This window comes from Euprymna scolopes, chromosome 35, assembly GCF_053919585.1.
Source record: "Euprymna scolopes isolate OS-2025 chromosome 35, ASM5391958v1, whole genome shotgun sequence".
In the NCBI taxonomy this organism is placed as follows: domain Eukaryota; kingdom Metazoa; phylum Mollusca; class Cephalopoda; order Sepiida; family Sepiolidae; genus Euprymna; species Euprymna scolopes.
The window spans coordinates 75,501,846-75,515,492 of record NC_136516.1 but is presented as its reverse complement, the minus strand read 5'-3'; the positions used below and the strand labels follow the sequence as shown (position 1 = coordinate 75,515,492).

Sequence of the window (13,647 nt, the reverse complement as noted above, 5' to 3'; positions counted from 1 at the left end):
CATAGAAATTGCTATGTAGTTATTGTGTTCTAGGCATTTTCCCTAGTTCATTTAATGTTTGAAAATTATTTCAATAAACAAGTTATGGGTATATTGGGTTTTTTTTTTTTTGTTGTTTTTTTCTCAACCTCGTTAATAACTTGACACACTGAAATCAACAGATATTCCTATCTTCTGCCATAGTTTCACTAATATTGCTTTAAATACTTTTATTTTTTGACTGGAGTAGCTGAATAGTATTGTAAGCACTTTCTCAAAGTTTCATGGATTTTTATTCACTTGCTCTCTTTAAATATTTAAAAAAATGTAAACTCGTCAATAATTTGATACGCAGTGTAAAGATATTTATAATGTGGAAATTATAGAGATTATAAGAAAAACTAATAAAAATGATAGCATAGAGTTAGTGAGTGTTGCCGAGTGTCTTTCATAAGTTTTATAGGAATCAGATGATTATTGTTGGCATTCATTTTCCTGATATCTTTCTAGTTAGAATTCTTTCTAGAAAGACATTGGACCACATGAAGGTTGCTAACAACCCTAAGCAAAGGTGTTTCTTTGAAACAAACTGAATTCAAACTTGGTACACTCAGGTTGTCAGTTCATGTCGTTAACCACTTAGCCACAGTCACCTGCAAGGGTTAGTGACTGCGACTGGAGGTACACAAGTTCTCTCCCTCGTTTCCAACAATGTCAGATCAATTTGATAGTCTTAAATAAATTTTATAAAAATTGAAAATTTACACAATAGCAAATCTGCATATAAAAAAAACCCAATCATTTACATTTTTTATTTTTCTTAACCTCAAACAAGGTATGTTGCCACTGAATCATAAGGAGATCTGTGATATGACCCAGAATTATAGGGGAGGCAACCTGAGTGGGGAGTTAAGCAGAAAGATGTTTGTTTATATTACATTTAAATTTCTGTATGTTGATACTGTGGGGACTGGGATGAGAATTCCAAAGGCAAGCAGTCCAGGGAAATAAACTATCAAAATAGAAAATCTCTTGCTATTTAGCAACCTCTGTAGTGAAGGGATGGTATTTAGTAATTAGTCAAGAATATTTTCATTTATGAGGTACAAGTGCAGTAAGCTCATTGGAACACGTTCTGTAGAAGTATTTAAAAACAAGCACAGAAATGCAATGATGTGACAGAAGTTGGAGTTTGGTAGACAGTGCGGGACCTATTAGTTTTAGCAAAGATTTTTTTATATTAAGAAGAACCATGAAAAGGATAATAAAAAGTGAACCTTTTGTTTACTTTAAGTAGCATCATGACCCTTAACTTATTGTCTTCTAATCCTCACATTCTATGAGTGATATTTCTGACAAAGGGGGGAAGAATTGGGGTTTTCTGGGTCAGAACCTATCCATCTCACACTTATCATTGGCTAATTTTTGGCTTTGAAATACTTTTCTTTTCTTTTCTTTTTTTTCTTGTCTTTTTTTTCTTTTCTTTTTTTTCTTTTCTTTTTTCTTTTTTTTTTCTTTTTTCTTTTTCCTTTTTCCTTTTTCTTTTTCTTTTTTCTTTTTTTTCTTTTTCTTTTTTTTCTTTTTTTCTTTTTTCTTTTTTCTTTTTCTTTTCTTTTTTTCTTTTTTCTTTTTCTTTTCTTTCTTTTCTTTCTTTTTCTTTTCTTTCTTTTTCTTTTCTTTTTCTTTTTTTTCTTTTTCTTTTTTTTCTTTTTCTTTTTTTTCTTTTTCTTTTTTTTCTTTTTCTTTTTTTTCTTTTTCTTTTTTTTCTTTTTTTTCTTTTTCTTTTTTTTTCTTTTTCTTTTTTTTCTTTTTCTTTTTTTTTCTTTTTCTTTTTTTTCTTTTTCTTTTTTTTTCTTTTTCTTTTTTTTTCTTTTTCTTTTTTTTTCTTTTTCTTTTTTTTTCTTTTTCTTTTTTTTTCTTTTTCTTTTTTTTTCTTTTTCTTTTTTTTTCTTTTTCTTTTTTTTTCTTTTTCTTTTTTTTTCTTTTTCTTTTTTTTTCTTTTTCTTTTTTTTTCTTTTTCTTTTTTTTAAATTTTTTTTTTAAAGCTCTTTACATCTAGTGGCTTCATACCTTGTCTGGAGTAATTTCCATTAAAAAAAAAAATTGAATTATTTTGTGTTTTTAGTTTGACAGATTATTTTATTGGTTTCTGAGTTACTAAAAAAGTTTTAATTTTGATTTTAGGCACTAATGCTAAGAGTGAAGAAAATGAATCCTTCATTGTTCTTGTTGACGATGCTCAAAATGACCTTGATGCCGATTTATTGTCAAAGGAGAAAGCCAGCAATAAGAAATCCGAAAGTGCGGGTAGCACTACTTGTAAATCTGGTGAAGGCAAAGAAGCGAATGCCTCGGGTGCTGGTGGTGATAAAGGTAAAACAGCTGATGCAAAGAAAACGGACAAGAAAGTGGATGAAAAGAAAGATGGGAAGTCGAAGAGGTTGGTTTTCATTTCATTTTCAAAATTATGCATGCATTTCAGGTGAAAACATTAATTAGGTACTTACATGTCATGCTGAAATTAGTATAAATTCCAAAAATTTTGAAAAATGATAGTGGAAAAGTAATTTCAAGTAAAAATTAAATCAAGATTAAGAAATATTGTCACACACCAAACTTCACCATGCTGTTTGGAAATGTGCCTATATCATAATTAATAGGCTAGCTAACAAAAACAGATCCCTCTCAGCACCTACAGGAGGAATCAAAGATACAAGTAAATAACTTTTTAGATCTTATAAAGAGACTTTTATAAATGTTATATAGCAGAAAAAAATTAAATTAGAGGGTTGATTTAGAGTTGTAGACCATTTTTAGTTTTAAGAGGTGGGTAGGTAATCTGTAGGTGAAGAATAGTTTCTGGTGGATAGGCAATCTGTAGAAGTTCTCAGACAAAGAATAGAGTTTTTTCTCACATGAAGACAAAAAACGTATGTGCAGAATTCTAAAATATCTGGTATGTTTTATGGAGTGATTCTGGTTTCTGATTCGTTACTAGTAGAGCGTGACACCGTTTGATTGGTCAGTTTTTATCATCCCTGTCTATAAATAGAACCTTTCAATATTTTGGAATCATACCCTCGTAATTATATCAAAAATATTGCAACAGTTGATGTACTGTAAAACAAAGAAATTCAATCAACTATGACTGAAATCGCATTTTATTGCTTTGTAATTCTATTGATTCATATAAGAATCTCATCAATATGTCACAAATTGATTAGAAATAGTATTTTTATCACTAAATGCATAAATGGGATGGACACACCTTAAAAATCTGTTCTTGCATAAATGCGTTCCATTCTTTAATAAATCGTGCATATTTCTTGTCATTGCAGTTCTACAGCTGTTCACCGAGTGAAATCCTCAAAAAATGCTTCCAGTAAGTATTTTTGTTAAACATCGATTTCCATTTTTTTTTTTCTTCCATTAACATCTATATATGTGTACCCCCTCTTCCCAACGTGTGATGCTTCCTGGCTTGTCTCCTCTGGTCTCAGATGGCCACTGGAACTATGCTGTCTCTTTGGCGAGGGTTCTGATTGATAAGAGGATCCAGTCGAATAGGTTGCCACTCTCCCTACGTTGCTTTTGATAGTGTGTAATCCGTTCAACTCTGGTCTCCAAAGTCAGCATCACTGGAAAGTAGCGGTCATTTCAAAACAAAAGAAGAGAAGAAAGACCACTCGATAACTCGGCTTGTTGTATTGTTATACAACAAAACAAGTTAATTATTCACTGTTAATTACTTAATAAATGCTTTAATAAATAAATAAATTACTTTAATAATTAAAACAAGTTCATTATTCAGTGGTAATTACCAACTCTGACCGTTTCTGACTCCAGATACAAATGCTTGGGGACTGGTGGCTTTTTTTTTTTTTTTTTTTTTTTTTTTAGTAAAATTGGGGGCGACCAACCCTAAGAGTCTGGGGGGTGGGGTGGGGGCTGTCTCTTCACGGTGTGGACTCAGTGGCTTGGAGCAGAGTGAGACCCAAGTGAAATGTGTTTCTCTCAAAGGTCTGAGTCTTCAACTTTTTAGTTCCACTTTTTTATTTATTTATTTATTTTTTTAATTTGATTATTCCTGTCAAATCGGGGGAACCTTATTTTTTCTCTTTTACTTTTTTTCCTCTATCTTTCTCCTTTTCTGTTACCTGCATCCTCCTCCCATCTTGTTTCACTTTACCTTACTTTCTCAAGTTCTCTCTTAAAACTAAATATGCTAATTTTACTATACTTCAAATTATTTTCTGAAGTGGGTTGGGAAGGGAGAAAACTTTTGTTTGATTAAAGAACTAGTGGTGGACTGGGCACAATCTTGCCGATTATAAAATACACTTAAATATATTTTAATTTATGCAGATTTCATATTTATCATTATGGAACCAATTCTCTATTGAATATTATATATAGTACTGATTTCAAAAGTTAAAAAAAAAAAATGATTTGAATGCCATAAAACATATAGCACGCCAGATGCATTCCTTACCATTTGAGCTAACCTGACGGATTTAAAATCAAAAGACTTCTAACTATGATTGAATTTGCACATGTATGTAAGTGTTGTATAGCCAGGTGGTTCATATTGGAGAGAGACGGATGATGACATTCATATTGATGAGGGGAAGATACATTTATACAGATATTACAGAGGGGGAGAGAAGAGAGAAGACATTTATACCTTTTACAGTTCTGTGGATGTTCCTTCTTTTAACATATATTAGAGTGGAGAGAGATTGATTAGTTCTTTAATGCCGGAGGGGACAGTCATTACTTAGATGGAAAGGGGGGACACTTTACTTAGATGAGTTATACACAAAGTTCATTATAAAGATGAGTGGGAACAATATTCATATAAATGATTTCACATTACCTTCAATTTGGTAGAAAGACGACACGAAGACGGCAGTTACAAAAATATGAGATGTTCTTTTATTCCATTTGACCGGTCAAAATGATGATCACATCCAGGAATTCAAAGTTGTTTCTACATGTTTAAAACTTTCCTCACTGCTTTTAAAGGGGTGTCCTCTTCTGATTCAATCTGGACTCGACTCTGGATTCCGTCTCTCTCTGTCTCCTAATCTCACTAAAACTAGCAAACCATATTGAGAATCTGCTTTTCTGCTATGACATCATGTATAGCTCTCAACGTGACCCACTCACGTGGCCTAAACATACATAGTTCGCACATGTTGCCAAACCATTTCTGCAGACAAAGAATTCTCACTAATCTATTTTTCGACCTAACCTATTTTTCAACATATTTAAATTGCATTGTTCTTTATTTTCTCTCACCTTATTTTACATAAAAAGAATTGAACAATTAAAATTCCTTTTCCAACATCTCTAAACTATTTTATGTGAAACTAAACAATGCCAAATTCCTTTCTGAATCTATTTCTGAACCTTGCTTACAAAGTTTGAATCTCGGTCTATCTAATGTTTTTCTTACAAGAAAAGGGCTCTTTTCTTGTAATAGAAGTATGTCGGCAAGTTGAAATTAACATTTTGCATTTCAATTTGCCTACATATTTCTGTATGCATTAGTCATCCATTCAACAAAGATTTTGCTAAAAATCCTGGCTTTTTTATGATTGCTGCTCTAGTTCTGGATACCCCCCTCCCATCCCTGCAGTGTAGTGGGAGGAAGCTTTGCGTGCCTCTCCACAATAACTTGGTCCACTATACTTTGTAGTCTACTGTTGATTTTATAAAATTATTTTTATCTAATAGCTTGAATGAGTTTAAAATACAAAAGTCAAATACTATGCTTCAATTGTGTTCTAAAACAAAACATTCATTTCGAACAGTCCCCTGTCGTATGAAAGAATTTACAGTTGATTTTATAGGCTGGGCCTTTCTGCTTGTGTAGTGATAAAACTTTTCACTTGTGATGTTAAGCTGTATAAAAGTGTTAACTTTGATCAAAATCAAACTTCCTTCTTTAATTTTTTTTTGTTTTCGATTATTAATTCGCAATACTTATCAGATGCATTCTGATAAAAAACCTATGCAAGAACACTCCCATACACATGTGTAAAATTTTTTAAAAATTGGCCCCACTGTCTGAGTCCATAGGGAATGAACTCATGCACACACAGTTCTTTTTATATAAGAGAGGTCTTTCTTGTAGTCTCTTGGTCTTACTAAATACTAGAACAAGAATTCATCTAGTCGGGTGGAGTATCTAGTTTAGAGTAGTTAATAGAAACATCATTTGGCAAAGGTGCACCATCTATATATATAAAAGGCAAAATGTGTGTGACCATTTCGTGTATGTCTTCAAAAGGCTTTTCTCGCACACGGTTCCGAGGTCGTTACGATCGCTTACAACTGTTTATATGGGTCCTAAATAATAATATGTACGATTTGGGAAAGCGCGTCGCATCTAGATTTATTTACGTCAACTTGTACAAAATTATTGCTATTTTGGCTTCTCGTGTGTTGATTGGGCTTTTTAGTATAAATATGTGAAACTAAACTCAAACGTTGTCTTCTCGGCATTGCGCCGGGAAAAACGTCCAGAAGCAATCAGCTTTGATCAATCTTGTATATTAGACAGTTGCTATTCAATCTGGACAATTGGGAGCTGCTTTCCCCTCCCCAACATCTGTTGGGGGAAGAAACGGTCAAATTTGGGTAAACAAACCCAAACGCTGCTTGACTTCTATTTGACCTTAATTAGGTCAAATGGAAGCAGCAAAGTTAACTTTTATTGCGCACGCCTGTTTTTATAGTTAAATAAATAAATTCAAACCTGCTCAACATTGTATGTCGCCGTGGCTCAATGGTTAACGTAACACGTTTTTTTTTTTTTTTTTTTTCACACATTAATTTCCAACTCGATCCTCATACACTCATCTACCAAAACATTTTTTTATTATCCCCCCCCCCCCCCCGGAGTTTGGCTTTACCTCAAGACACCCGGGCATCGCCAAGTACCCCCCGCTAGTCTATAATATAAAGGGCAAAAATCTGTTGAAATGTATGTATGTTTGTATGTCTCGCAAAAACTTTAGACAGAGGCGACAGATTTTCACGAGATCAGTATCACTTTGAAGCTCAACCCTTCGGACGACAAATATCTAAAAATTGGCCAGAAACATTAATTCTTTCATCCTCAACTGGGCACTTTCCTACAAGGAGGGGTAGCAAAAGATCTTTCCTTCATGACAATTTAGCCAAACACGCATACGCAAAAAGTTCTTTCTTGAACTAGTTTAAATATAAAAAAAAAACAATCTAATTTTGTTCACATAGTCTTAGACACGTCAGTATAGTAGCAGCGTTGTTATCTTAAGATTGCACGTTCGAGCTGGGATATCAGATATGTTTTTTCGATTTTTAAAGTTTTAATATTGAAACCGGATTATTTATGCCATTTTTCGTTTGTTTTTAATTTTTTTTTTTTTTTTTTTTTTAATTTTTCTATCACGTTCGCTGCTTTTTTTTTTGTTTTTGTTTTTCCAATTTTTTCCAGAAGTTTTAACATCGTTCACTTATTTATTTTGCATCACATTCGCTGTTTTTTTTTTTTTATTATATATACATAATATTTAAACAGGGTTATTACATTAGCTTATTCTTTATTTTCCATTTTGTTTTTATTCCCACACACACAAACACACACACACCTTCAAACACCAGGGCAACGCCGGTACCCCCGCTTGTTCCGTGTAGGATAGCCATATGAATGGGGTCAATTTTTCTCTACAAAACAACCAAACCAAACAATATAAATATTTCAAGAACTTGAAGCATGAAAACTTCTACCAAAATGGTAAGGATTTGTCATTAAATAACTTGAAAATGATTGATATGCCATAAAACAAAACCACCAAATAAAATTAAGATAAACTTTTTTAATATTCCAGGTGGAAATCCGAACAGTTGCAACTTATGGATAAGTGGATTGAGTAGCAACACAAAAGCGACTAATTTGAAAACCGTATTTACTAAATATGGCAAGGTAAGTCTGTCATTTTATTTTATGAAGAATTTGTTTTTAAATAAATTTATTTTTTTGTTAGATGCTTGTTTACATTAGTGATGTTTTAAACAAACACATTTCAAGTGAAAACATTGTTACATACTTATGTGTCATGGAGTAATTAGAATGAATTCCAAAAATTACGAAAAATGATACAATAAAAAAAATAGTTACAAGTAAAAATAGAATTTATCAAATGTTTTAATAAAGAAGAGTTGTGCAACCAATTCGGTATGGGGAAACAAGGGAGATAATCGTTGATTTAAATTGAATTAAATCAAGAGTGTATTTTCAAACCAAATGTAATTGTAGATGATTATTTGTTAAGAATACATCTAACACGTCTTTTACTTGATCATTTTTATAAATTTTAAAAATCTTATACTGATTTCGTCATGACATGTAAGTACATAATGTTTTCACCCGAAAGATGTTGGTTTAAAACATCACCTATGTATACAAGTACCAAAAGCATTTTAAAGTTATTTTCTCATCTATAATATAAAAGGCAAATGTCTGTGCGTGTTTTTGTATGTAGGTCTGCCAAAAACTTTTCTCTTCCGCATCGGACCGGGTCAAAACCGGTACCATCTTAAAGAGCGATGTCTCACACAAATAATGTGAGAATTAGAAAAAATGCTCAATTATTTTGTATAGAAACGTTTATAATAGGGGAGGGTCGGAAAAAAATTTTTCTTTTTAAACGACTTGGACAAGTACGCATGCGTGTCAGGCATTCTTTCTTGAATTGGTATTAATAAAAAAAAAAAAAAAATGACATTTTGTTGAGAGCATCATGGGGCAGTGGGTAACAAAGTCGGGTTATAACGGTGGTCTATATTTTTTTTTTTTTTTTAAGTTTTAACATTTAAACATGGTTAAAAGCTTTTTATTTTCGTTTTTCTTATTTCGAGGCTTACGTAATGTGATTTTTTTTCTTTTTAAAACAAAAACTGAATTATTTTCAAGTTTGCTTAAACTGGTTTTGATGTACTTCATTTTTTTTTTTTTTTTAATTTCATTATCTACATTTCTCAAACTCTCTTCTCTGGGTTCTTAGTTTTATCTATCCTAGACATTGCATATTTACATTAGTCTATTAATAAAAACGAAGTTGGAAAAATGTTGGGGGCGACAGGTCTGTTCCACGTTGAGTTGTTGTCCGCCCAAGATCTGGGAAGAAAGAGTGTTTTGTTAGTTTAACCTTATATAAACTGTTGCATGACTTAGAACTGGCTTCTGATTGGACAAACCAGGAAGGAAGTGTATTCAAAATCTCCAGCTGCAAGAATTTGCTCCTGCTTATGCTTGTTTCAATTTCGTCTGCTACAAAAGTTTCTCTCTTACCTCTCAGGTGTTGAGCTAGTAATGACATTAATTTTCCTCTCAAATTAATCCGTTAACTATGTTATTGTATATCTTTCTGGTTGGTCTCTTGCTATTGTTAGATTCCAGGACAAGAATTAATCTAGTGTGGTGGTGTATCCAGCTTCATGCTATTACTTGAGGTAACACTATTTGGAGAAGGTGTACCATTCTCTGTATAAGCCAGTGTATAGTCATGCCAAGGAGATCTTATTTTGGTGTTTGAATACTGTTATTTTGAATATATGATCAGAATTTACTTGCAAGGGGGAAATATCTTCATGCCAGGTTGTCCTGACAAACTTCTGTACAAAGAGACCCTAGATACTCGGGGATGGTATCTAGTAAGCTTTCAAGTTCTTGTGTGTGGTGTCTGTACCAAAAATACTCAGGATAATAACAGGATAAACTTCCAACCCATATAACTTTTAAAATATTGATGATTATATAAAAAATATCACCAAATTCACTGAATCTAAATTATGTGAGGGACAAATGTCTGTATGTCCAGCTAAAAACTTGAAAAATACACAACAAGCATCCACGATCCTGGATATGACCTTAAACTATATCCGATGGTGAGGCCCAAGCTTGCGGGCTTTGGGGAGCGTGGAGCCACCCTTTAATTGCCATTGCTCCCAGGTCCACTCTGACCTGAACTGGTAGTACCTGTTAGGGTCCCAACTATGGGTTAAATAGAAACTGACTTAAAAAAAAACAAATATACTCTATTAAAAATTTTTTTCTTCAAAATCACTAGATTCGGCATTAAATAACCTGAAAGGGTTGATATGCTGTAAAACAAAAACCAACCAACAAACATCCACAGAGTTGGTATTTTTTAAATATGTAACTCTAAATGTATAATATCTAAAATTTAAAGGAGAAAATTCATAATTTGTGGGTCGCATAACCAGTTCTATTGTTTAATGTAATCAGATATACATGTGTTTTTTTTTTTTTTATGTTGTCTTGTTTGTTTTACACCTACTAAAAGTAATAAGTAAAAGGAATTAACTCTGATTTTTTTTTTTTTTTCATAATTATTTCCCTCATGCCAACTGGAGTTGCATTTGTGTGTCCAGAGAGAGGAATGGACTGGGCAAAAAAAAAAAAGGGGGGGGTTACACTTTTGCCTTAGGGGGCAATGCTAGATAGTCCTGCTAGTCAGTTATAAAAGGCATAATTATGCAAATAAAAAAAAAATAAATAAAATCAAAGGGAAAAAGTCAATATAATTAAAATAAGAAATCTTTTCTTGTTACAATTTTAAAGAAAAGAAAATGATGTCTATAATAATGTAATGCTTGCTTCATTCAATGTTTATTTTTCCCTCCCCAGGTTATTGGTGCCAAAATAGTTACAAATGCTCGTAGTCCAGGTGCACGATGCTACGGTTTTCTCACAATGTCCTCTTCAGAGGAAGCTGCCAAGTGTATTCAGCATTTAAACCAAACAGAACTTCATGGTAGGATGATATCAGTAGAACGGGTAAGCAAAAAAATAAAAATACTCTTTTTCATTGCTATAAAATTGACTCAATTTCTGCTCATGCCAGTTGGAGGACACAGATGGGGTCTTATTCTGTTGGATGAACTGTTATGTCTAATGACCATTAAATTGTAGTTTGACATGAGATTTGGATGCGAGAGGATGGGTATTGAAAAGGTAACACTAAAATCAGTATCTGAGGATATTGAGTTATGTTATTGCTCGTTTGGTGTAAGAAGATTGGGTGGTACTTGTACAGTTTAATCAAGACATTAAAAAAATGAAAATATTGGAAAAAGTTTATATTGTATGTATCCGTTATGGAATGAAGTTCTCCGAAAAAAAAATTCACTTAATTTCATCAAGTAGTTTTTTTTTTTTTTTTTTTTTTTTTTTTTACAGGGAAAAAACAATTTGTTATGATATTGAGCAAAAGGATCGATTTTTAGGAAAAAAACCTAGTATTAAAGCTGGAGAGGGAGTGTTGGCGCTTTAAACACAAAAAAATTTTAAAATGTCTACCTTCAATGTGCTGTCATAAAAACGTTTTTCCGCTGTACAAAAAAAATAACTCTATCAAATTAAGTGAAATTTTTTTAATTAGTTAAGCAACAAAAGGAAGTTGATGAATCATAGTGTGAGAACAAACAATTAAAAGAAACTACGATATTGAGTTATGTTATTGTTCGTTTGGTATAATTAGAATAGACTAGAGCTGGAAAAGTTGGATTTTGCATTCTGCGACCAAAGAAAATAAATGCTTGTGCCTTTTGTAGCAGACTTAAAAATAAAAGTATATCTTCCTTTATCTCTGCCTATGAGAGTAGAAAGTGAACCATGGGTTTATTTTCAACAGGTTCATAACTCTCACTTCTCTTATTTTGTCCTGAATCCTCGCATTCCATTAGCCGTGTTTCTGTCAAAGGAGAAAGAATTGCTGTTTTCTTGGTTGGAAGAACATTTTTGATCTTAATGTAGTATTTTTCTTTCTTTTTTTTTTTTTAGAGCAATTTCCATTGATATATACAGCTAGGTCATCCATGCGGCTGTTTCATTTTTTCACGACTCATCAGTGTGGATAGATGTAGCAAGATTCAAACCAGAATTCCAGTGGTTAAAGCCTGCTGCTCTACCACACTAAGCCACTGAACCTGATTGAAGTGGGAGAAATTATATTTTACTAAATCAAAAAGTATCTTGCTTCATGAAAAATCATCTTCACCTTATAAGAATGCTCTAGCCATAGAAAAGTATATATATATGTATGTATATATATATATATATATATATATATATATATATATCCCTGAACAGTGTTTCATGGTAAAACAACTAATGAGTCCTGAAATAACATTAGGACTATTGTAAATTTAGGAAAGCAAGTTGATTCAGTGAGTGCAGGAGATTAAATGACTTACTGACAAAATAATTTTCCAAGGGAAGACTAAAAAATTAAAGTTAAAAATTTTTTTGATACATTTTGAAAGGTAAAAAAAACTTTCGAAACATATATATATCATGGAATTTGGACGATATTGTTTTTCCTTCCCCTATTTTGTTTTTTTGTTTGTTTGTTTTTTAAAGTAACTTGGTTTTAATTATTGAATCCTTTATTTTTAATAATTATTCATCAGCATATGCTTTTAAAAATATGTTAACTGAAAGGTACCTAAGTTTTAGTCAAATTGTAGTCCGTTAATTTTACTATTTTCTTTCTATAACCTTTAGATTTTAATTGAATGAGTTGGTGCTTCTTCGCTATTAAAACAAAACTCCAAATATTAGTGGGGGAAAAACATATCTATGGATAAAATCCATAGATATGTTTTCCCCCACTGACAACAATAAGATTAGACTTATCCATATTCTATAAAAAATTAAAAACCCAAAATCTAGTCGTAAAAAAAAAAAACAATGCTTCCCCTACACTCAAACCACTAGAACAAACCAACGTAATCTATAAGTTCAAATGCCCCTTGAGAGATTGCAGCTCCTATACCAACAATAAAACTTATATTTACATTGGTTACACAATGACTACCCTGTCACATCGCCTTATCATGCATAATAAAGAATCAAGAGCAATATTGCAACATTTACAAAAAAAAACATAACTGCCCCTCTTCCGAAGTTAGAGAAATTGTCAACAATACACAAATAATACACTACAAAATCAACATCAAGAAGTTTATAATACTTGAAGCTATCTATATACATTGAAATGCAAAAATCTGCTCTAAATCGAATTCCATTCCAATCTAACAAAAAAACACTCAAATGCCTGTCATAACCCCTGCCCTCTATCTGACCACAGAACTGAGCACTCCCTCTCCCATATTGAGCTTTTACAGCTTGCATGCATTCACTGCTGCTACTATATATATAAAAAAAAACCTACTAGCAATGTCTTAGAAAGACAAAAAAGCAACACTGCAGCCAACTTCAAACTACACATTGACCTTATATTAATTCTTTCGATCCATACACTATAAAGATCATCAGAAAAATTGAAAAAATAAACAAAGGTCTAATCAAACGGAAGCTCTCTGTTATCTTTAACAATGTTTGTTTAAATGAAAGAATGTTGCCTAAATACGCTATATAATATATAAACATTTTTTTTTTATTTTAACACAAAAACACTCAAGACAAAGAAATACAGAAAGATATTAAGCAAAATAAATATATTTTTAATGTTTACTTAAATGAAAAAATGCTGTCTAAATTATATATATATATATATATATAGACTAGCAGGATGCCCGGTGTTGTCCGGTTGTAAGATACACTTATATATAATATTTTAATTATTGCAG

General features: G+C 32.0%; 1 protein-coding gene across 4 annotated transcripts in view; it reads left to right on the top strand.

Moving 5' to 3' along the window:
• LOC145259946 (uncharacterized) overlaps positions 1 to 13,647 on the top strand; it is a 117,152-nt gene that overhangs the window by 60,085 nt on the left and 43,420 nt on the right. For all 4 annotated transcript variants that reach the window (XM_080117920.1, XM_080117918.1, XM_080117919.1 and 1 more), the window contains exons 6-9: positions 2,164 to 2,419; positions 3,318 to 3,361; positions 7,860 to 7,954; positions 10,682 to 10,831. In XM_080117920.1, the coding sequence (XP_079974046.1) occupies positions 2,164 to 2,419; positions 3,318 to 3,361; positions 7,860 to 7,954; positions 10,682 to 10,831 (545 nt within the window). The remainder of the gene's footprint in view (positions 1 to 2,163; positions 2,420 to 3,317; positions 3,362 to 7,859; positions 7,955 to 10,681; positions 10,832 to 13,647) is intronic.